The 24,669-nt window shown below is 30.8% G+C and overlaps 5 protein-coding genes across 5 annotated transcripts; 1 reads left to right on the top strand and 4 right to left on the bottom strand.

Annotated features, from left to right (window-relative positions):
• The first annotated feature begins 136 nt into the window (after positions 1-136).
• On the top strand, positions 137-1,685 carry RNF220 (ring finger protein 220). The gene is made up of 2 exons (XM_070643965.1): positions 137-514; positions 587-1,685. Exons 1-2 carry the CDS (start codon positions 197-199, stop codon positions 1,370-1,372), a joined length of 1,104 nt encoding a protein of 367 aa, XP_070500066.1. The 5' UTR covers positions 137-196; the 3' UTR covers positions 1,373-1,685.
• Positions 1,607-3,549, bottom strand: fs(1)Ya (female sterile (1) Young arrest). The gene is made up of 2 exons (XM_070643964.1): positions 3,468-3,549; positions 1,607-3,404 (listed from the first exon to the last, which is right to left on the bottom strand). Exons 1-2 carry the CDS (start codon positions 3,486-3,488, stop codon positions 1,734-1,736), a joined length of 1,692 nt encoding a protein of 563 aa, XP_070500065.1. The 5' UTR covers positions 3,489-3,549; the 3' UTR covers positions 1,607-1,733.
• Positions 3,550-3,644: 95 nt separating this feature from the next.
• On the bottom strand, positions 3,645-9,187 carry mute (muscle wasted). Its single transcript, XM_070643784.1, has 4 exons — positions 8,480-9,187; positions 6,390-8,417; positions 5,123-6,070; positions 3,645-5,057 (listed from the first exon to the last, which is right to left on the bottom strand). Exons 1-4 carry the CDS (start codon positions 9,104-9,106, stop codon positions 3,738-3,740), a joined length of 4,923 nt encoding a protein of 1,640 aa, XP_070499885.1. The 5' UTR covers positions 9,107-9,187; the 3' UTR covers positions 3,645-3,737.
• Positions 9,188-9,268: 81 nt separating this feature from the next.
• LOC139093176 (esterase B1-like) lies at positions 9,269-11,591 on the bottom strand. Its single transcript, XM_070643785.1, has 9 exons — positions 11,420-11,591; positions 11,157-11,358; positions 10,982-11,006; positions 10,895-10,923; positions 10,375-10,835; positions 10,275-10,320; positions 9,908-10,203; positions 9,586-9,849; positions 9,269-9,529 (listed from the first exon to the last, which is right to left on the bottom strand). Exons 1-9 carry the CDS (start codon positions 11,576-11,578, stop codon positions 9,281-9,283), a joined length of 1,731 nt encoding a protein of 576 aa, XP_070499886.1. The 5' UTR covers positions 11,579-11,591; the 3' UTR covers positions 9,269-9,280.
• A 6,113-nt stretch (positions 11,592-17,704) lies between these two features.
• Positions 17,705-24,299, bottom strand: Gbeta13F (guanine nucleotide-binding protein subunit beta-1). The gene is made up of 7 exons (XM_070644206.1): positions 24,040-24,299; positions 21,817-21,879; positions 21,418-21,627; positions 20,521-20,721; positions 20,213-20,443; positions 19,933-20,149; positions 17,705-19,871 (listed from the first exon to the last, which is right to left on the bottom strand). Exons 1-7 carry the CDS (start codon positions 24,064-24,066, stop codon positions 19,765-19,767), a joined length of 1,056 nt encoding a protein of 351 aa, XP_070500307.1. The 5' UTR covers positions 24,067-24,299; the 3' UTR covers positions 17,705-19,764.
• Positions 24,300-24,669: the final 370 nt, after the last annotated feature.

Below are 24,669 nucleotides of genomic sequence, written 5' to 3'. Positions count from 1 at the left end.
TATTAATTGTTTTTCAGTATTTAGGAAAGTTAATAATAGTTTAAATAATAGTAATCTAGGTAAATAGCAATGCAATCTGAGATTTTATGCAAATTATTTGTGCAATTTTAACGGTCGAAAAGTTTTTGTATTTCAAACAACAAACAATAACAAAAAAAATCTGTCAAAATTAAAATTTAAGTTTTTTAATTAAACTATGGACAATTTTGTGGAGGAAAAGAGATTGAGGAAGAAAACGACATTTGATTCACCAGTTTGTCCTATTTGTGGCATAACAATAAGAGAGAATGAGCTAGAATCACATTACCGAAATGAATTGGAAAAGTTGGGGAAAATTAAGAAAATAATTAACAAAAACACAAGTCCACAAGCTAGTCCATCGACATCCACAAAACAAAAAGAGGCTCCTAAAGAGGAAGAGGTCAGTGGATGTTCCAGTAAAAATGACAACGGCGAGAATTGTTGGGGAACTTTTCAAAAAATCAAGGAAAATCGAGTACGACGAACGTCCAAAGTAAGTTAATTTACTACATATCCACAGCTAAGTCAGTCAACTGGAACTAAATTTTCTACCTTTATCTTACAGTTAAAAAATAGAAAAAGGAAAGTAGAAGATAGAGCATGTCCAATATGCTTCAAAATAATCCTCAACGAAGACTTACAGAATCATGTAGATTCATGTCTACGGAAGCAAGACAATCGATCGAATTCGGATGAATCTGACAGTGATGAAATTGATGTAGGAGAGACATACAATTGGTGTGGACAAACACGAGTTCGTGCCACAACATTAATAGAAGGAAGCTTATCGGCATCTGGTATTGGAACTTGCATAAGTAGATCTAATGAGAATGAGGATGAACTTGTCAATATAGACGAAGATGACCAAACGTACGGACCAAGCCAGTATACTGAAAAGGATATAATATTATTAAATAGAGAGGATGAAAGACTTCGAGACTTAGTGGCATCAGACATTCCATCAACATCCTTTTCAAATGAACAACGAGAGGAAAACAACCAAAATGTAGCAAATAGCGTGTCAACTTCATCATCTCCAATAAGTTTCATTGATAAAATGGATATAGACTTAAAATCACCAAATTGTTTAGAATCTCTGACTGATTCCTCAAATCAGCAAATAATAATTGAAAGTTTAAAAGCCAAAATTCGAGAATATGAAAATGCCATAAGAAATCGACCTAAATGTCTCATTTGTTTAAGTCCTGACTTTGAAATTCCAGTTGTATCTGTTATGTGCTGGCATGTATATTGTGAGAAATGTTGGCTTCATACATTAGGTGCAAAAAAGCTATGTCCACAATGTAATATGATTACAGCAGCGACAGATTTACGGAGAATATATTTGTAAATTTCATGCTATGCATACTGAAACAGGAGCTTAATTAAGTTAAAATTAAGACTACTTGATTTTTTAACGGAAAAATGTTTGAAAACTGTACAAATGTTTCCGAAAACCATACAAATTACAAAACATTTTGAATTTGTAAAAGTCGTTAAAATTTCTTTGAATTTGGGTTTTCAAACATTTTGAACTCAGATGACATTTTACGTTTCTGACAATAAATAACAGACTTACATTAAGTTAAGTTATCCATAAGTAAGTTTTATTAAAATATATTCATTTACACTCCATGAAGTACATATTTAATTATAAGTTGAAAAATGTCTGAGCATTGATTTTTCTATTAGAAATAAAAAACAAAAAATAATTAAAACACTTGGCGCATCCTATCAATTGGCTTACGTCCTTGAATCTTCCGACGCTTGTTGATCGGTGACTTAACGGAAGCTGCATTCTCAATAGCTTCAGTCGGACTTGTAACTAAATTTCGCGGACGTTTGTGTGACTGAACTTCCTCCTCCTCCTCCTCTTCGTCTTCAATTTCTAAGTCACTTTTATCATATGACTCAGTATGCTTAGTAAAATAATTAGCAGCAGCTTTTAGAGGCATTTCAAAGTTAAATCCCCACGTCTTTTTACTGTTTTCAGGACTTGCTGAAGAGGATGGTTCCTTTTTTGTACCAGTTACTAAACTTCCCATAACTGATGTCACAAAACTCCAAATGTTGCTTGAAGGATTTGCTGTCTTGAGAGGTTTAAGGTCATTTGAATCGAGCGATCTAAAGCGACGTATTGGCGTTGACCGCGGAGTGTAAAAGATTTCACTATCATCATGATCGTCATTATTAAAGGATGTTGGAACTAAATATCCAGGAGATTTTTCAACATGTCCAGGATTTTCAAATGAAATTGTCTTCTTCAAAATGTTGTTTGATGAGCCTTTTGGAGTTCCATTATCAGAATAGCATGACTTGAAGCTTGTCAATGACGAAGATTCACTTTCACTTCGTCTCAAAATTACTTGAATTTCCTCATATTCTACATGACTTATTTTTTCAGACTTAATTTCTCGCGTATGTTCATTAATATTTTCTTTATAGCGTCGTATTGCTGGAGATATTCGTAAATCAAGTGGCTGTGCACTAATATCTTGTTCCTCAGATTCACCTTGTAATTTCATCAAACTCATTGTCGGTTCATTGCTGCTTGATGATGAATCAAATGACATTTTTCGTTGCTGTAAATGAACATGCTTATAATGCCCATGAGTAGCCATAGCTCGTTGAATACTTTTAGTCATAACTTGACGCAATGGAGTATTTTGTACCGAGAACTTTGGACGACTCTTGCTTAGCGGCGAATTGCTTTTCTTCTTGCTTTTTGGTGACAAAATGACAATTGATGGAGGTTTTTGTAGGATTAATGGTGGCGACATGTCAGTTTCGCTTGAGGAACTAACGCAATTAATGCTTGAAAATTGCATAGATGAAAGAGAATCAAATGTATGTTGCAATGGAGTTGATGTTTGGCGTTTTATTTGAGTTTGAGGAGTTGGATCTTCATTTTTAATGTGACTGTCATCGCTTTTGTGAAGAAACTCCTTACTCTTGCGTCTCCAACGTAAATTAATCTTGCTTAAAGGCGTCAAAGGCTTTATATCTGAATTCTCAAGTTTATGCTTTTCACCATCAACATATTCGCCCATATTTTCACTTATAGCTTCCAGCAAAGGACTGTCTTCCAAAGACTTTACAGAACAGCACTTTCCAATCAATTGAAAGTCATTGATATTGTCAAAAACACTCGAACACTTGTCGCACTTCAACGGAAAGTGTTCTTCGCTTATATGCTGAATTAATTCCGATGAAAGCATCTCATTCACTTTTATTGGAAATTGTTCACCGCGACAAATAAAGCACATATTCTTCAAGTATTCTTCTCGGATCTTGGCATTTATTTCCGTCTGATGGACATTCTTTTCGTGTTTTACTCGACATTTCAAGCAACAAAATGTTCTGGCACAAAAATTGCATCTTACCTATTGAAAAATGATTAAACTTCATAATAAATTGCTTTATAATGGCTATTTAGTGTTACTTACGTTTAATGGAACGATTATCATGGTTAATTATAGTACAAAATCAATTAATCGAAAATTTTGTAAATTGTCAAACAAGGTTATGTCAAACTGACTGAATTTGAATTTTGAAAAGCCGTTACAAATTTAAATTCTGAAAATCCGTTAGAAATCTGAATTTTAAAAAGCTTTAGAAACGCCTAAATTTCAATAAATCAAAGTTTTATTACCTTTAGAATATAAATAAATTGCTAAATATCATAATGTGTAACAGAATTAATACTTCTTTGCGACTTAACTACTTGTTAAATTAGTTACAAAATTCAATAAAAATTCAAAGCGTTCACGTATCTGAAAATCACTGCGGCTATCCAGCTTCTCACATAAAATTTTAATTAAATCATCAGCATTTGAAAATCCATTCTTAATTTCCTCAAGAATCAGTTTGTCTTCCTCTCTCGTCCATGCCAACATTTCAACATCCGAAGACTTTTTGCTGTCTTCTTCCAGTGACTTTGATGATGTCGGTGTCATAATCTCGTCCTCATCCATTCCATTGGATGAATGAAGCTTCTCGCTGTCACTAGATGAGTCCATAATTTTCACCTTCTTTACATTTTGCTCATCCTCGCTGTCAGTAGTGAATGCCTTAAGTTTTCTACTAATTTGGAGTGTTTTTGACGGCGACGGTGATGAAAAGCTCATTGAGACATCAGATGACGATGATGATGGAGATTTGAGGATCTTTTTAGGAGAATTTCCATTTCTTTTAGCACTTTTGCATAACTGCTTTCTTGGAGATTCATTACTTCCATTTTTACAGCTTGATTCTAATACATTCATTACGTCTGACAATTTTTCGCCATTTTGTGCATGAATTTGATTAAGTCTAATTGCGTGAGCATGTAATATTTGTGTTTCACAGACTTTAAACTTCTTTTTACTAATTTTCTTCTTTTTTGCCTTCTCATCTTGATCATTACAAGGCTTCTTACTATCATTATATTGAATGTGCTTTCTTATCTCGTGTACACAAAATGATGATGATAAGTCATCATAATTGTTCTTTTCATCCATAATCATGTCATTAGCTAGGAATGAAATTTTAGCCGGAAGTAATGCTTTACATCGATACATAATCTTTCCATTAATGTACTTAACGCCACATGATGAAAAAGTACAATTTTCATTTTCTATCAAGTCTTGTGATTGTATTTCCTCATAGCCATCGTCAGTCACTTCACTATCATTAAGTGACTTCTTAAGATGTAATGTCTCATACTCATCTAATCCACTTTCCGTTGGATGATCAAATAGTTCCATGAACCAATCAATCAACACTTGATTTCCTTTTAAAAGTGGCAATATTTTTGATTTTAGGCGCTCCAAAGTGAGATCCTGCTCATTTGACAGCTCATTAATACAGGCATAAACTTTCTTGAGATGTGGTTGCTTTTGAAAGAAAAGATTGAGTTTCTCGACCAAATCTGTCATATTTGTCAGCATGAAATGTTCACAGAATTTTCCAATCTCTGCTGCATGTTCAGGTAGTAGAAATGTTAAAAATAAATCGAGTAAATCTGAGTAGTTGGGCATCAATAAAGTTTCCATTTTCTGAAATAATTAAGAATATGTAATGAGAATTTGACGGTTAAAGGCATGGATATTGTGTGACTTACATAGTATAATTCAGGTACTGATTCCGTTTCAGGATTAAATGCTGTTAACATTTTCATAAATTGACTATATAACTCATCATCGCCGTTCTCAAGCAATGTTTTTCGTACTTTTTGTAAATAATTGTAAGCATATGAGCAATCTTTTTCAACTGTATCATAATCCTTAGCATTTTGCATAATTAACGCACGATTATCTGCCAATTTACGATTAATCTTTTTGGAATATTCTTCACTGCTAATTTGCTTCTTGGTTTTTGAATTATTTTCAGATGAGGTAGTTCCATTTTCAGTTTTGTTATTATTATTCTTTTTTGATAGCATAATGTTACAGCTTACAATTTGCCAATAAATATCAAACGATCTCGTTCGGATGAATAGTTTACGTATTAACGGATGAAATTCATTTTTTTGTGTTGTTTTGGTTACATGTGATGAATATTTCGAGAAGAATTCCTTAATAATGTGATGAAATTTTTTCTTTGCACTAAATGACGCCTTAATTTTATCACTGAATTTTATGGATTTAATTTCATTAGGTTGGTCTTTTGGTAGTAAAAAGTTTACAGACTTCTTTTTAGTTGGACTCTTTTCAATGTTGTTTGTGACTTTCTTTAATATAGACGTTAAGTTTTGTTGCTTCTGTTCGTTCGTTTTTTGCCAGCTTTTTAATGATGGACTCCGCTTTTGAGTGTTTTCCAATAAATTTATTTTTTTCACTTCCTCTTCTAATTTGTTATCCTCTTGCGGTAATATAGTTATATTAATTTTAGGCTCTATATCATCAGTTATTTCCAGTTGGATAGAATCATTTAAAATTACTTTTTGTGGTGTTAATAAATTTTCAGTTACTTCTTGATGTGTTGAATTGATTTTGTCAATATTTTGTACTTCTGATGTATTCACTTCAACATGACTACTTTCTTCATTATTATTAGATGTAAAAACCAACTGTTTGAGGAAAGAAAAATTAAATTTGCAGAATTATTTACGTGAAAAAAAAAAGTTTTCGATTTATACAAAAATAGATGTAAACAAGAACAAAGGGAAAGTGAGTCAGAAATGAAAATACATGTGACAAAGGGTAGGTCATAAAGGAATTTGTGAAACTTTAAGTTGTTGATGTTTTCTTCTTAACGGATTTTAAAGTTTTTGAAATTCATTTGTCTGAAACCGTACAAATGTTTAAAGCATTTGTATGGTTTTCACCAAATTTTTCAAATTATTTATGACCGTTATATTTTTAAAAAATTCAAACATTTAAACTCACCTTATAAACTGAAAATTTATAGTCTTCCCAAATTTTTGGCAATGCTCCACGTCTCAATTCTAACGGCGGACGAATATTCTCGATATCTACATCTTCAATTTTGTGATTAACAGCTGGAGCTCTTTTATGAATGTAATAATATTTAATTGGATTCATCAATTGATGCTGCTTGTATTTTTCAATTATTTTAAGTAGTCCATTTTCAGATCTAAAGCTTCCAAACATTCTTAAAATTGTATTTACAATACTCATGATTTTCGGTTCTCTCAGTCTTCTTGGATTTAAGGAATTTAGTTCCTTATAAATTTTCTCATATGCATGCTCGATGCCTAATGCTATCATAGATAGTTCCGACGGAATTGGAGGAACTTTTGTAAATTTCACAGCACGGAATGGAGTCTTTGGTAATAATGTTGGATAAATTATAGCCTTACTTCTAAGCATAATTTCAAATAGTCGATTATGGATAATTCCTTTAAAATGCTTCTTTTCCTGAAAGCATTTTTCATCCAGTTCAATTTCTTCATGCAGAAATTTCATGTATTTCTTATTTCTCTCATTATTCTCAGCCAGTTCATCCTCCCAGTCTTGACATAACTTCAAACAATTTTCTATATGATTCTCAATACTTTTTGGACACACTTTCTTTAATTCTATGAGATTCCCTTTCAATGGTTCAGCTGAATTCCACCAATTTGGATGTGCATAAACTTGAAGATAATTTTGACTTAATAGTTGTGCATGCATGCGAAATTGCTGCTCAAAAATTATTCTTTGGTCAGTCGTAAATCCTTTTAGGTTTGGATCTATTGAGATTTCCTTTGGTTCCTCTGCTTTCAAGCATTCAAAGACATTTAGTCTACTTTCTCGTTTCATCTTATTTTTCACATCATCAGTCAGATTATCAGCCTCAATGTTGTTTTTAGAATCATCGAAACTAATATTAAATGAGCTATTGAAGCTTGTCGACAGATTTAATCCATTTTGTAATATGTCGATTGTTGGAACTTGCACAACAACTGATTGAAATTGAGGTAAAGTATAGATTCCATTATAATAAAATCCTTGACTTATAATGCTACTTGAATTAAAGCCTCCACTTGAATCTGCTAATGGTCTTACTTCCAATTGATTCTGATTTACTACCAATATTGATGGTAAGGGCTTCATCGGACTACAGTCAATTAAAGCTATCGGTGGCGTTTGCTGAATTGGTACAATTGGCTGCTGGATAGGTGCAATTACAGGTGGTGGAATCACAGGTCCAGTTTGTGGTTGAATCAAAGCAGCAGCTACAGGAGTTGATTGTATTGAACTTTGAGGAGCAAAGCTGTAAGGCAGTTTTGCTGATAATGGTAAAATTGGTGACTGACTTGATGTTGGAGTAACAAAACCAGTCGGTGGAGGTCTTTGGGGTGTCTGCATATTCACATTTGTTGGTGAATAATAGTATTGATTTTTTGAGACTTGAATTGGAGTATTTTGAACATTGTCTATGGATTTACTTTCAACTGGGTCTTCTATATGTGGTGGAGTATTGAGATCATTAATTATTTCTGCTTTAGTGCTTACTTTTGAAGATTGACATCTTTTTAATGGAGTTTTTGACAGTTTTCTACTATTTTTGGATGTTGACGGTTGATCATAAGTTTTCTTTGGCAATAAACTTTCAATTGAGTCCACTGTCGCATTACATGAATCCTCTATCAGTTCCGAAATTAATTGATTTAATTCCTTTTTTGACACACGTCCTAGTTTTTTTTCTTCCTTATCGTCAGGAACAGCCTCAGTCGCAACATATTCAGGATCAGCATCATCATCAACTTCTTCTGACTGTTTTGGAAGTGGCAACATAAATTCATTTAAAAATTCCTTCCATTCGCAATCATCTTCATTTTCGTACATCTCAAAGTCATACATGTCTAAATCAATGTCTGGTGGAACAAAAGTCTGTTCAATTGTTTCAATGGATGTAGTTTGAAGACATAACTTTGATCTGGTTCTCCTTGCAATGTTTTCTTGCTCCTCCTGTTTTTAATGACATTATTGGTAAGTTAAAGGAATTAATTAAACAAATCATCAATACTTACAGCAGATAAAGGCACTTTCGGAACTTTAAATTCGCTGTTTTTCGATGGACTATCATCGTTATTAACTAAAGCACTTCCTGGAGTGCTCGGCTGTGAATCGATGTCCGAGAATGTTGTATTTGTTATTTCCCCGTCAGATTCAGGCCGATATTCATCATCTTCTTCAGATTCGTCAGACTTCAGGTCTTCTTTAATTAATTTAATGACTTCTTCGTTTGGTTCAATCGTATTTAAAGATCCAGGAATCGGAAGTTGTTTATTTAACTCTTTAGCTTTTGATCTAGTTAACTTTGGAGTTAATTCAGGTTCATTTTCTGACTTTTTATCGTCTTCACTGGAACTTTCGTTCGAAAAGTTTTCTTTTTCTCGTTCATTTTCTTCTTCTGCTTTTAGCAACGATAATGCCAACACATGATCATTCTTTACTAGCTTGAAAAGTACTTTTTTAGCTGATTCGCTGGTTAAATTTTTACATTTTGCAATGGTATCTTCAATTGTTTTATCTAATTTATCAAAATCTAAAGACATTTGCTGCCTAGCCTTTCTTTTACGCTTCTTTTTGGGACTCTCGGCAATCCGGAGCTGCATTTCTTCAGACGAGCTGTCATTTGATTCAGATTCTTCCATTATTAATTATATTTTCACGATTTTTATTTTAGAGCAATTTAGCACTGATTTCTTTTGTTTACATTTTTTCGTATAAAACTTTTCGTCTAAAAATTGTTTTCAAAATATTCGTTAATTATACGATTTTCAAAAATTCAAATTTACAAAAACCGTTACGCTTTATTACAAAACTATTTAATTAAAAATTGAAATAACTATTGAAATTAAGATTAAAATTATATTAACTGAAATGATGTAAGAGCTGTTACTGTACATATCCCTCCAAACTTTCATTCTAGACATTTCAGGTAGTACATTGTAAGTTGACAGCAAAAAATTCTCACGAATGTTGTATCCATAAAGGGATGATTGCAGACTAGTCGATGCATTCCAAGCATACTCCTGTGGATTTCCAGTTGATGCAAAACTTGAGAAAATTGATGTCTGGAAATGGTTTTAAAGGATTATCGTATGAAATATAGTGGAGTTGCTATACGAACCATATGATCGATAAGAAGCAGCGAATGATTTCCTAACAAGGAAGTATCCACAAAACTAGGTCTAAACAAGTAACAGAGATCATCCATATGTATCGCCCGAAGATGTCCATGCCATCTAGGATCTACTCTCTGTCTAGCACGGAAGCAGTTATTTGCATCATCCATATCAAAGCGGTAAACAAAGTTTCGTCCATTTCCACCTGAATTGATTCTTTGTTGAACTACTCGATCGATGACATGCCAAAATGCAAAGTCATTGGTAAGCTGTTTCAAATAAATTAATATTAGAATCATAAAATTTAAAAGGCTATATGCTGTTTACAATAATCGTTGGATCGAAATTGGTCGGTGACGGGCCCATCAATCCATAATACACTTCCTTAAGTCTATCGCCATAATTTTGACGTTCATTTATTGACAAATCCAAATGATAAGGAACATAGCTTGTAAAATTTGAGGTAGCTTCGATCATAAATGGCATTTGTAAGAAGAGATTAACAAGCTGACCATTTTCAAAGGAAGTGCCACCAATCATAATGTCAATGTCATTTCCCCAGCTATTTTGAGCCAATATTTCAGGATGACTAAGCATGAAGGCATTTCCATTATCGTACGGTTCTGTTTAAGTGGAATAAATTTATTTAAGTGGTTATGGATTGTGTCACTTGTGACGTCACGAAGCTACATACCAATAACCGGACCAAAAGCATTCAAAAGTAATTCCACGTTTCGTTCCTATAAAAAGGCATTATTTAAAAATCAATACAGTATACTTGACATTGAACTTACATATGGGGTCATAATTTCATTGACAGCATTAAAAATGTCGCTTGGCTCAGCTTCTTCTAAGAATTCAAGAATTTCCTTTTCATTCTCAGAAATTGAGTCATTGATGTGCTTGGCTAGACGATATGCCCAATTTCGTCTTGGAATTGCTGCGTACATAGGATTAAAAGCAGCACCAGACATGATAATTGATCTTTGGAATAGATCCTTTGATGATGGTGACAGGATATGATAGTGAGAACATCCACCGCCGCTACTTTGACCGAAAATTGTAATGTTATTGGAATCGCCACCAAAATTCTCAATATTCTGTTTTATCCATTTCAATGCAAGCACTTGATCCTTAAGGCCTGCATTTCCTGGAATATTAAGTTCCGGATCGTCCAAACTCAAGAATCCAAAGGCATAAAGTCGATAATTGAATGTCACCAAAATCACATTTTTTTCCATAAAATAATCGGGACCTAGTCACAACAAATCAATTGTTATCTTATCGTTAATAGTATTATATCAATTATATCACCATATACATCAGTCAGGCCTGATCCAGTCCTATTAATTGAATGAAATTTATCTTATCAATTTCTTTTCAATTCCATTAAACAATTACCTGAATCCTCCACCGTGGATAAAAACTGCAAAGAGAGATTAGATTTGATTCTAAGTACTAGATTGATACTGTTTAGACTTAGACCTTTTGTGAATGACTTTTGTGTGAAAGGCACATGAGAATAACAATAGCTTCCTCTTATATTCACAACAATTCCAAGGCTATACTCACTTACCCATTACAGGATACTTTTGCGTTGGATTCAAATTATTCGTGTAGACATTAATATGCATTGAGTCTAAGTCACCAGAAAATGGAGCATTTGGAGGCTCAAATGTGAAATCAATTTGAGGGAACCGCGGTCCTTGCTGTGTACAGTCTAAAGGCTCTGTCCAATTGTTAGGGATCTCTGCATCACGAAATCTAAGCTTTCCTACCTGAATTATATTAGTGAATATCCACTTCCAGTGAGTCACTCAAAAGTCTGGATGTACTTACAGGTGGTTTCATGTACGGAATCCTTTGAAAACTAAAGTAAGGTCTACCTAATCCTGACATCAGATGTGCACCTCTAATTGGTCCATATTGAGTATCCACAATCAGCTGTGACTTACAAAGCACAGCCAAACTTAATCCAATCAGTATTTTTAGCAACATTTCTCTTCAAAAGTTCCTCGAAGACTGCAACAAAATAAGTTTTGGCGATAAGATATCTAAGAATATGGAAGCACGTGAAATTGAATTTTAATCTTTGAGTATGATAAGGCTGAATATCATTTATGTGCGTATAGAAACTTAAAAACTTAAGATAAAATTTCAAATCAATTGCTTGGTTCCTTCCTATCCTGAAAATTCAACGACTTGCTTCCGCATGATAAACATATTGAAAATTGAAGCATTTTATAGGCAATACTCCTTAATAAGTGTGTCCTTGCTGGAAAATTGCGAGTTATAAATCACTTTGATAGGCTATTTAGATTAACAAGGAAATCTCAATTTTCTCATGCTTAATGCTTTATTTGCGAAGTTCTTCAAGGTTTTTCAATTTAGATTAATTTATGAATGGTCAAATATTGACTTGGTGGAAAGGATGTGGCAGTGAATAATTGCAACATTGGACGTTTAATTTGATGGTCAATATATAAATAGCATGAGTTAGTTCTTGAACTTGTTTTAATATTAAATGTCTTAATAGCGTTGAAATTAGCATGGTAGGGGGGAAGGACCGAGAAAACCAGGTTCAGACGTCATACAATTGATCTAAAGTGCCAGCGAAATAAGTCAGCATAAATTAACGGAAAGTTTCAGTTTAAATTTCCTTAAAACCTTATAAATGTTTTTCGTTTAAATTAGAAATTGTACGGTTTTAATTGAAAATTTCAAATTAAATTCTCTCAATTTTCTACTTTTTGTGTCCAATCGATGAGATTTCAATGTTTAATGGTGATTCCAGTTGATTCCTTTTCTTGTTGTCTATACTTAGGTAAATGCAGATGAAGATCCCGCCAATAGAAAACTCTTTTAAATTCTCAAAATTTGTGTTATTCTCTGAAGTCTCAAGTTTCTTTCATGTTAAAATTGTTTAATTAGACTTTTTTAGCAGTAAATACTTTGAATTGTCCTGTATGGTCCCTAGACCGACAAATTCCATTTTGTGATAACATTAACAAATCTTGTTCCTGAAATTTCTTTTAATTTTTGTCAAATTTCTAAACACTTGATTGAGTTATCCGTTTAAAATGCTAAATTTGACAATGAAAATCTGTTTAAATTACAACATCAAAATTCAGAAATAAGTAAACATCAACTTAAAGCATCTGAAAATGAAAAGAAATCGAAGTCGATAAGAAGAAAATAATTTTCCTGAAAAATCAATTAAAGAACACGAAAGTCGATAGATTGTGAAAATGAGCTGAAAAGGAGAAAAAAGATCCCGTCGACGATAAATAAAAGACTATTAATCTTTTGTTTTCTTTATTTTTATTCATTTTTCAAATCAAATTTTTAAATCATCATTCATTTGATTTGTATTTATTTTTTTAAATGTCTAGGAATTTCTTGATGTTTCTATAATAATTTTTTTTTTGTGGTAGATTTCTTTGTTTTGAAAAATTAATGATTTAAAAATAAGATTTCATGTGTGATTTTTCTTCATTTCTGTCATATTATTAGTTTTTTTTTTTATAATTATTTTAAACACAGAAAACAATTTACATATTCTTATGTATTAAATTTAATCATTATTTCATCAATATTTTTTTTTATTCACTGATGGATAGCTTACTGGTTTTTTTTTCTTATTACCAAAATGCTAGCAATTTCGATATGAGATTTATAAATTAATTCCAATGAGTCGTCACTTTTATTACACGATGGATGGATGAAGGATCATTCTATTCATGATGGTTTGATATCTATGCGTGGCTTATTGCCCGCGAATTTGAACTTTATCATTTATATACTTTTATTTGATGTTGATAAGATAATAAAATGACAAAGTGACAAGTCATTAAATTAATTTAGAAAAAAATCATATCAAGATAGCTGCATCCATTCGCATAGAAGGTTCTTTAAAGTTTTTCCTTTTTTCTTTTATGATTTTTTTTTTTTTGGTTTTCGTTTTGAATTTATTTTTATAAATATAGTAAAAAAGCATTATTATAAATATATTTTATGTATATTTTGTGTTAATTCTGATTTTTTTCCTTCCGACGACGACGACATAAATGCAATGAATCATTATATACCTCATCATGTACTCCTCTCACTAAAAAGTTTCTACGATTTTTTTTTATTATTTTTATATTATTTTGCCAATGTTTTTAAATTTTTTTTTAAATTCATTACTAGCTCGCATGTGCACACATAACTGGAAAAATATTCCTATTTTTTCAAATTGATATTTATGATGAATTTTTGTGGAAATCAAGCCATCATCATCAATTGTGTATGGATGTTGAGCAATTTCAACCTAAATTGATTATTCATATCAACTGAAATTAGCAATTTCCCCTTTTTTTCATACGCGATGTTTCACAATTTCACCTTGAATGCTTTTGACTACATTGATTTTATTCTCATTTTATATTTCATCAGCATGAAGACATTTGAACTTTTTTAACGGAAATTAATTTTTTGAATTTTCTAAAACCTTACAACAGCAATTTGTGGCAGAAGAATTTATAAAATTCTAAATGAAAAACGTCTAAAACCTCACAAATTCAATCTTTTACAAGTGGAATTGTATGGTTCTAAAATAATTTTCAAAAATTAAAAAACCGTTAAAAATGACTCAATGTTCTTCGAAATTCTATGTAAATGTGTTTGTATGTGTGTGTCAAATGAAATAATTCAACATTTAATTGGATGTCACTTCCATTTCCCATATTCAAATCGTTTACTATATTTATTCTCAATGTCATGTCTGTCTATGGATGTTTAACTACATAATTTTGTGTCTCCCATTTCATAAAAAAAGTGTTCTGGAATTTTAGATTTTTCTGAGAATCATCCAATTCTTATTACAAAATGCAGGGTGAGGAAATTTCACAAAGCAGATTTTTTTCACTGACGAAAGCGTATAATTAATTTATCCAATTACGGCATTTTGGGATTTCTTTATATTTTCATTTTTGTAATGTCAAATTATGTATCCATCATTCATCATTGTGTTTATTATATATAGATTTTTCTTTATTAAGGTATTAATTCATTCATTTTTTTTTTCTTTCATCTTTTCATGTTTATGTAATAATTTTTATGTAATATATACATTTAAATATCCCTTAACTGCTAAACTTCCAAAGAAAAAATGATAAACTTTTCTAGAATTTTCATTTTTTGTTTTGTTTTGCTTTCTTTTTTATTTTTTAAAGTTTTTAAACCATCAGTATTTTTCCTTCATTTTTCATTTTAGATTCCTTATTATTATAAATTTTTATCCTTAAAGACATTTTTCTTATTATTTTTTTTTAACTCAGAATTGCACATCGTTTGCATAATTTTCATTCTTTCATGACCTGCGATTGATAAAATGTTGCAGCACCAGTACATCATGTTGTGCATATTCATGTTGAAATTCTTGTGCATTTTTTGCACAGTTTTTTGATTCAATTTGTTTAATTTTCTAATTTTTTTTAAAGAACATCAAAGACATCACGATTTGTTTTCATATAAAAAACGATGTTTTACGCGTTTTTATAATTTTTTGGAATTACAGCATGAATATAAGTGTAATGCATTGGATGTACTGCAACATCATATCCCACAAACAAACTCATCGTCTTCTTTTCAATATGAATATTAATTTTAATTAAAAATTTGATGTATTTATGACAATTTGAGTGAATTATCGAAAGGAGCTGGATGTAAAAACGATTATGAATTATGAATGGTGTGTAATTCATGATGTTGACGTATGTTTAAAAGCCGAAACCAAAGCACGATCCAATTATTTCTTGAGCCCAATTAATTCGATCGAATAATGATTGACGAATATCTAGCTAATTAAGGTGTTGTTATCTAAATATATTATTATTACTTTTTGGATGTTGTGTTAATTTTTTGTATTTTAACGATGGTCAAAAATGTGGAATCTAAGCACGATCCAGAGTTAAAATGGGATCATGCCTAGAATTCAGTAAAATACAAAGAATATTGAATGATCGAATTAAAGAAATAATTGCGTTAAATGGTTTCATGCGCATTGAACATTTGCACATATCACAAAATATTTTTTTAAAATTCTTCTTAAGCTTAAGCTTTCGATCATTCTTACTTCTCCTTAACTTTTGCATTCTAAAATTCAAATTGAAAAGAAAACTTTTAATTTGCTTTTTTGTTGCTAAAATTTTGAAAAATTAAACTTTTCAAAAATTTTAAACGTCCTTTTTTTGAAATTTTGATTTGTAAAAAATGTAAAAATGCGCAATTCGAAAAGCGGTACGTGTATTTTTTTTTTCTTTTGTGTAGTGATAATTTTTATTTAACTGGCGACGAAAAAAAAGTTTTTCTTTTTCCTTATTTTATCTGATGGAAATGAAAGGAATAGAATTTATTTGTTTTTAATTTAAAGAATGAATAATGTTTTTATGATGTTAAGTCACGGGGATTTAAAGATTTTGAGAGCTTTTAACGGAAATTATTTGAATTTTATTTTAGAACCCTACAAATGTTTTCAAACTTTTGAATGGTTTTTGTTCAAATTTATCCGTTAGAAATTCAAACATTTGTATGGTTTCAGATGAAAATTTTGAAATTTTTCCGTTATAAATTCAAATTATTTCCATTTAAAGTCCACAAAAATCACAGCTAATCCCCGCTCAAGCATAAATGAAAAATAATTCTTTTACAACTAAGAAGTCAATGAGTAGAGGTGTTATTCTCCTTAATAAATTTTGATACAGCTTACATTACTTTTTCATGTTTATGAGAACTTTCTAATTTTCTTATATGAACGACAATTTTTTTTTTCTTGTGAATATAAAAAGCTTTATTCCTCTACCCATTTTCACGCAATTTATTCAATATATTTTTTATATGAACATGGTTTCGTTCCTTTTTAATAAATTCAAATAGGACATTTCCATAATCATATGAAGTAAAAATGAGAAATGTTTCAAGTTTGTAAGCTGTTTGTGGAAATGAATAAAAGTTAAAAATAGTCACAGAGGAACTTAAATACGACACTTTTCTGATAATTAGCTGCATTTCTTAATTTTTTTTTTATTTAACTTGTGCAATGCATTGTTGCTCAATTTTCCTTACCTTAAATGTTTTTTTTTACTTATTTTTTTGAATGCATATAATAATCGCGATTTTTCTCTTATTTATTCATTCGCATAAGTGCAAAAAATTAATTTTTTTTTAATGAAATATGTATGTAATGCTTCATTTATAGACTATAGTGATTCTCTCATATCTAAACATGATGAAAGGTGTGTGAAAATTAAAGCGACAAAAATTATGGCTGTGTATGTGTTTTTTCCACTTTTTTTTTTCCTTACTTTGTATGTGTGTTTATGTTCTTTTCGAGCGACTGGACATGAAATCCTCAACTGCGACCATTATAGAACAACTCACATTTGAGTACAAAGAGTTGCAATTATCTGAGTTGCGAGTCAATTATGACAATTTGTTGACAAAATGTGAGTCAGACAAGCCTGCAATTGAAGAATTGACGTCCCATGCCCCAAATTAGACTTTTTTTTTTTTTCATCATTAAAGTTTTATAATTTTCTAAACTTCATTTTTTTATAACTAAATGCTCAATCTACTAAGATTTTTTTTTTTTTTGCTTCTTCTATGACATCATTTAACATTAATCAGAGATTTTTATGTTCATTTTAAGTAGAAAATTATAAAAAATCATCATATTTGGTCTCGTTTTCTCATTTTTTTTTCATCTTCTAAAAACTTATCAACTTTTTATTCATTTTCATTATAATTCTTCATGTTGTATGTATTTTTTATTTAATTTTTTTTTTCACTTTCACTTAATAAATTTATCCTTTTTCAACTATAAAGTGGGTTGGTTTTTGGATGTAGAAGTTGTGTGTAATTAGAATATTTTTTTTTTCCACATATATTGCATTTTCATTTTCTTCAAGAAAAAACAAAAAGATTTTCCCATTTTAACGTGTATTTTCTGATGGAATATTTACTATTATAGTATATATTTAAACTCAATCTTCGATTGAAAGAATGTTTTAATAAATAAAGGGGGACGTAAAAATAAATGATGATAAAAAGAGAATAAAAACAATAAACAAAAATAAAATCATATTGATTGTGTGTGTACGATTTATTTATCTCAATTTTTTCCAGCATCGGTCAGATGCAATTCTTTTTTTTTTAATGCATAAAATAATTTGCACATTGGTTTTATTATGACAGTTCACTTTAAAATTAGTAAATGTATTTATGCGTGTTTTGTGTGTATATATGATTAAATTTTATGATTTTTTTTTACCTTTTACGTGTAAATGTAAATTGTGTTAGACCTAAAAACAGTTTTTTTTTATTTTTTTCATTTTGAAAGAATCGCTCAGTGCTTCTAATTTTTTTTCTCGTATTTTTAATAGGAAATAAAGAACTATCATGTTTCCTTGTGATTAAATTCCTATACATCGTGACCTGGAAATGATTTAATCTCTTTTAAATTGCATTCATTCATGTCAATTGCTTGAAAACATTTCAAATGCCTTCAGAAACTAATGAGGTGTTCAAAGAATTTGTAGGGTTTTCAAACATTCAATATGAATTTATACGGTTTTGAAAGATCTTTTACAATCCTTGAAACCTTACAAATGTTTCAAAAAGTGAATTTTCAAAACATTTGTATAGATTTTAAAGGAATGTAAATTTATAGTCAATTTCCAGTTCACAACTTACAAAAATTACATTCGTTCTTACATAATAATGACTAAAAATTAATTAAATTAACCAAAAATAGTTTCTATAAACATAAACAAGAAAGAGATTTAAACAAAATACTTTTTTTCACTTTAAAAAATATGTTATGCTCTTCCTTCTTCTCTCAGACATTCACTTTTTTTTTGTGTTTTGAGTTTATTTTTCGATTATTTTTTTTTTTTTGATTGGTCTCCGTAAAAATAAATAAATTTAAATAACATCATTTTGCGCATGGATTGTGCATTATAATCTTTCATTTATAGGGCTAAAAATTTCCATTTTTTTTCTGCTGGTTAGCAATAAGCTTAAATAATTAAATATTCATCAAGTCTAAATTTATTATTAAATGATTTTTAACACATTTATGATTTCATTTAGAAGAAAAAGAGAAGCTATAAATGTATTGACATAATATAGTAGAAAAAATTAGAATTTTTCTCTCTTTTTTGTAGTTTTTTTTCATACTTTTTTTTTGTACGCGACCGATCGCGAGGAAAATGACTTGATCTGATTAAAGCGATATTTTGTATGTAGTTTTCAATAAGTGAGCGGACGTCTAATGGTTTCAGTTATAGTTTGTTTTTCTTCTTCAATGGCATTTTTGTTTTGAATGAAACATAAAGTAATTAGAAAAATAATGTGATGGATAAAACTTATCTCTGTTTGTTGTTGTCCAACTAAGGGAATTTCCCGAATGAAACTTTGTTCTCCCGAAAGATGACTTAATCTCTAATTTCGTCAGAAATAAATAACTGACTAATTTTATAGAATAAACTCTTCGCAATTGCAATGTTTCACTCAAAATCTTCACACAATCTACTAGAAATGTTACTTTTATACACTTTTAAACTGCTTTAAACTTCTACGGAAGTTAATATGGACACTTTTAAAAAACCTCTTTGTCGTCATTGTTTTCGGTTAAAAAACAAATAAACAATTGTTAATTTATTACGATTCATTATGGCATGATGGGTAAGTTATGTAAAGAGCATTACATTTTGTTCTTGTTATTCTTCACTATGTTAAAAACAGTTTTTTTTTCCTATGTTTAAGGTAGAATTTGTAACTTTTTTAAAGAGGAAATAAATCATTAAAAGTTGTGGGTCTTGTAATATGTTCTGTTTTTTTTTTTTTTTGTAGATTCGGATAAGTAAGTAGTAGATTGGCATTGCCTTTTCAGCCATCATTCTCAAAAAATGACAGCATTTCTCGCTCTAATCGCATTTCTTTCATTTAAATAGGATTTTTTTTTTTCCTCATTTTAACATGTTTTTTGATATCTTTGTTACTTATTTTTTGTGTGTGTTTGTGTGATTTTCTTTTAGCATCCTTATCAGATTAATAAGGAAAATAAAAAGGTAGATAATTTTGAGAGTTACGGGCGCGAGATAAAGAAGATGATTTTTTTCATATTTGTTTTTGTAATTAAATTAGTTCCATACACGTAAAAAGGAATCCCACGAGCCTGTCGCTACAGCCATGCCGTTCTCAGTAACGCCTAGACATGATACGCGATTATCGTGACCAGCCAAGATACCTATAATCAAACATTATTTGTATTACATCCATCAACATACAGCAATAATTTAGAATCTTACCAGCCCGTTCGGCTTTCATTGTATCCCATACATTGCAATTGAAATCATCATAGCCTGCTAACAAGAGACGTCCTGATTTTGAAAATGCAACTGATGTGATACCGCAAATGATGTTATCATGTGAATACATAGCCAATTCTTGATCAGCACGGATATCAAAGAGACGGCAAGTGGCGTCATCAGAGCCAGTTGCGAATGCATAGCCATTGGGAAAGAACTGAACAAATATAATAAACAGTTAATAATGCAAAGTAATAAAACAAGAGTTTGAGTGACTTACTGTAACTGCATTAATATCACTTTCATGACCTGGAAAGGTTTGCTTGCATTGACCTTCTCGGATATCCCATAATTTGGCTGAAGCATCGCATGCTCCGGAAACGAATGCTCTACAATGCGGTGACAGTGACAATGCCATTACATCACCAGTATGACCCAAAAATGATGTGCATTGTTGGCCTGTTTCGATATCCCATAAACCGCATGACATATCTCCAGAACTTGTTACTATCTGTTGAATCCAACACAAAAAAATTATGTTTGAGTAAATCAGTTATATATAATTATGAGGAGATAGCAAAATCTTACCTGATTATCATCCAAGAATCGACAACAAGATAAGTAGCCGGTGTGGCCAGGCAGTTCACGTGATACACGCACATTTCCTTCTCTAGTCTTTAAGCTATATATTGAACAGATATTATCCAAACCGCCACATGCAACGAAACTGCCTGATGGAGCGTACGCGCATGTCATGACCCAAGAACTACGTAAAGGTATTGCGTGTACCTACAAAGTTGTATCGAATTCGTGTTTTACATCAGTATTAGAAAGACAGTCTATACACTTTCTTGTTACTCATTTATGTATGTGATAAATTAAGTTGCGGTTAATATACAAATTGTTGTTAAATATGAAGGCAGAGAAAAAATATACGAGATGAGATTTTCATTCTTCTGGTGGAAAACTAGCTTGGAAAACTGGCATTTTCTGGACTTTTTGCTAATTTTGCAGATTTTTGATATTTAAAAATGTAACGAATTTATAGAATTTAAATATTTTTAAACTTGAAAAAAGACATTTAGAAAGAATTTTGGAATTCCATTAAACTCATCGTTCATACATCCAAAATGTAATATCACGAGGAGAAAACATGTCTATATTATTGCCGTCCGCCTTTATTGCTGTAAACAATTAAGTTATTTTAAATCGATGATTTTATATTGGCAATAGCCGAGAATTTCCCTTTCTATATAAGCCGCAAAAAATTAGTCAATTGATTGAGTGAGTGAATAGCAAGCAGTTCAAGGGAAAAGAAGAACACTCATGAACAATGTACAAATGTATATGGGGAAAAAATATGTAGTTGCATTACTTCATTCGATCACGTACAAAATCATTGAGTAACAAGTATGTGACTTCCAATCAATTAACATTACTTAAATTAAATGTAAATCAAAACAAATAAACACGTATGGCACATACCTTGTTTGTTGTGTGTGAATCCCAAACAATCAATTTACCATCTTGAGATGCTGACACTAAATTTCTTGAATCACTGCCCCAGTGCATCGCATAAATTTTGGCTAAGTGACCACGCAATGTGCGTCTTGTACGCATCTGAATGCGGCCGATTGGTTCCAAATTATTCGTTGCCTGCACCAGACTGGTGTCGCACGCTGCTTTTCGTGCATCCTGTTGTCATTATCATTCACATAATTGGAACAGAAAAAAAAAAACGGAATTCGAAAGTCGAAGAAGACATAAACAAAAAAAAAAGGAATGGAAGAGAAAGAAATTATGAATAGTCAATTAATGAATAGGACAGGTGTTGTATTTATTATTTACAAGTGTTGCGATAATAAAATGATAATATTCACTTACACGAATAGCATTTTTTAATGTTTCAGCTTCTTGTCTTAAGGCGTCCAATTCATTCATTTTCACCTATATAACATAGGGGGATGCGATGGATATATGAAATAAAATAGAGGGAAAAACATCAGATTTCATTAGTCATCTTTCAAAATAAATAAATGTATCAGTCATGTATAGATAAATAAAAGATGTATGTAAATGGCTGGGATGTATTCAGAGGGTTCTAGACTGAGAATTTTGAATAATTCAATTCTGTAGAAACCGTTAAGTTTTAAATAATTTAAAAAAAATATTGAGAACTACCACTTGCTGAATACATCCCTGACTCAACGTATGTATATTATTTCTCGTCGTCATTAATAATTAAATGCCGCTCAGTGCTTCTCCCATGAGAAGAAAGGCAATAGAAAAACATGTAAATGACAACACATTGCATGACGTCAATCATTAGATGCTCCCAGTTGATTTTAAGATATTAGACACTCATGTTTGCACATTCAATTCAACATTTTTATTTTCATTCTTTTATTTCGTATTCATTCACATATGAAGACATAGTACTGAATATAATGTACAGCAGGAAGCGTTTAATATAGCTCATAGTGTAATAAAATCGCACAAAAATAATATTCATTAAAAACATTGGAGGAAAATAAAAAAAAAAGTTCGAAGCGATGAAAGCACATAAAAAACATTTCGCATTAATATTACTTTCTTGTTATCTACATTAACAATTTATTGATGGGGTCATCGTGTATAGATTTCGTTATTAGAAGCGCTTTCACCAGACAAAATTCAAATTTTTTGTTCCTTTTTCGCAAAGCTTTTTTTGTTTTTTGATGGGATTTAGTCTACGGAATCAGATCGCATACAGTCATACAGACGAAAAAGATCAAAAGTTCAGCATACATTTTATGTGTGTTATTAAATTGTGCTTGCGTTTGAACTGATCAACCTAATAATTTGCAATTCATATTCTATTTTGGAGCAGTAAAATATTTTATCGATTATCTGTTGAGTTACTGATCAATATTACTGTGAATTTTAGACACGAGTTTATATTTTTAGGGAAATAGTTCAGTGTTGATATTTAGTATTGACCTCCTTTGCACATCTGCTGACTTATTGAGATCTAATTTGTCTCAAATCTTTATCGTATCTATTCAGGTCTAGCGATCTTTAAGGACATGTTAATCAATGCAGTAGTTTACTATGTCTAAATATATTTTGATATTTTCGGAAGTTTAGGATTTAGATTTGATGTCATTTGACATTGAATTTTGCTTTAATTACGAGCTAATTCTGTATTCATACGGGTTCCGCGAATCGAATAGAAGATTAAGATTTTATGGAAAATTGTCTAGTAATTAAAGCATTGTGAATGTCATATTGAACTACAATGTACGCATGTTTTAATGATTCCAGTGTAAGTCTATACTTAGGTATCTATAACTCCTCTGAACAGTACAACTTGTTAGCTAAAACATTCCTAAGTCGCCAAAATATCGCAACGAACGCTAAAAAACTTTGACGGCGCTTATCAAGTGATTTTGACCGATTTAATTTGTGACAAAAATTGTCTCACTGCAGTTTCAGGAAGACAACAATGTCTTTTACAACCAATAAATTCCAACCAGCAGAATCAAAATTCAAATATTTGTAGAATTTCAGACAAGGTCATTTCCTCCACAAGTGACCAATTAATCCACATTTTCATTATTTTGTGTCACACAAAATCAAAAGGAATTCCATGAAGGATAAATTACTAAAACTTTTCATTATTTTACCATCACGATCGATAAAAAATTTCCATAAATTTTCCTTCAACGCGAGTAGTTTTCCCTTGAATTTTCACATTATTTTTAAAAGAATCAACTGTGCTTTGATTCAATGAAAATGTGCAGAAATGAAAAATCCTCTCCCTTTTGTGTGATTAATAATTAATTCACAAATCATTTTGATTCCAGTACCGTATTTTATGTACGTACGGACGAACGTATGTGTGTGTGTGTGTGAGTTTTCGGCGCCGAAAATAATTTTAATAAGTTCATGCACTTGTACACGCTTATATGATATTAGCATTCAGGAGAAATTTTTTGCCTATATGGGACATAAAAATAAGAATTTCATATATCGAATAATATTTTTTTACTACTGTGCGTGACGTCACCAAAATAAGGCATGAATATATATTGTCGCATGATAACTGCAATTATTTCCGATAAAAACCTGATTTTTTTGCCGATTATTCCACATTTTGTCAATACATAAAGTAAGTGAGTAAATAAATCGGCTGAGCAATCACTTTGAGCGCAATTTTCACTTAAATTATAAGCACTGGTGATTAATTGTCAACAACTATTTAGTCTGAATCAGATTTACATCCACTTTTTTGAGTCATATTGACGTCAAGCTTTAAACATTTGTCAATTTTAAGTGATATTATTGAAATTTTCATGAATGACAACTTTATTAAGTCAAAAATCTCATTGTTCCCGTAAATAAATCACAATTCTGGCAGTAAATCAAAACACTTCTTATAACATCACTTTTACGACTTGAATACAACCGATATCTGATAAATATGCTAATTATTTAAGGCAAAAATCAAGCAAACAAGGCAGGTCTCATCATAATACTGTGTTAATTGAATGCGAAATTCTACAGAATTGCTTAATCGTGTTTTTGGTGAATTTATAGACACAAGAAAAATTTATGTCTGGTTATTTATATCTGAAGTATTTACATGTTTTTATAGTAATTTTAAAGTATGTAAGTCATGCTGGTAAGACCTGGATATTGTCTAAATTAAAAATTAGAGTTATTTCTGGTTTGTACCCTCTTAATTTGAGTTCTGGA

The sequence above is a fragment of the Chironomus tepperi genome, unplaced genomic scaffold, assembly GCF_022539635.2.
Source record: "Chironomus tepperi strain 1889 unplaced genomic scaffold, CSIRO-AGI_Ctep_v1 contig_335, whole genome shotgun sequence".
NCBI classification, from domain to species: domain Eukaryota; kingdom Metazoa; phylum Arthropoda; class Insecta; order Diptera; family Chironomidae; genus Chironomus; species Chironomus tepperi.
Note: the sequence above shows the minus strand (reverse complement) of the source record. Positions and strands in the feature narration are given on the sequence as shown.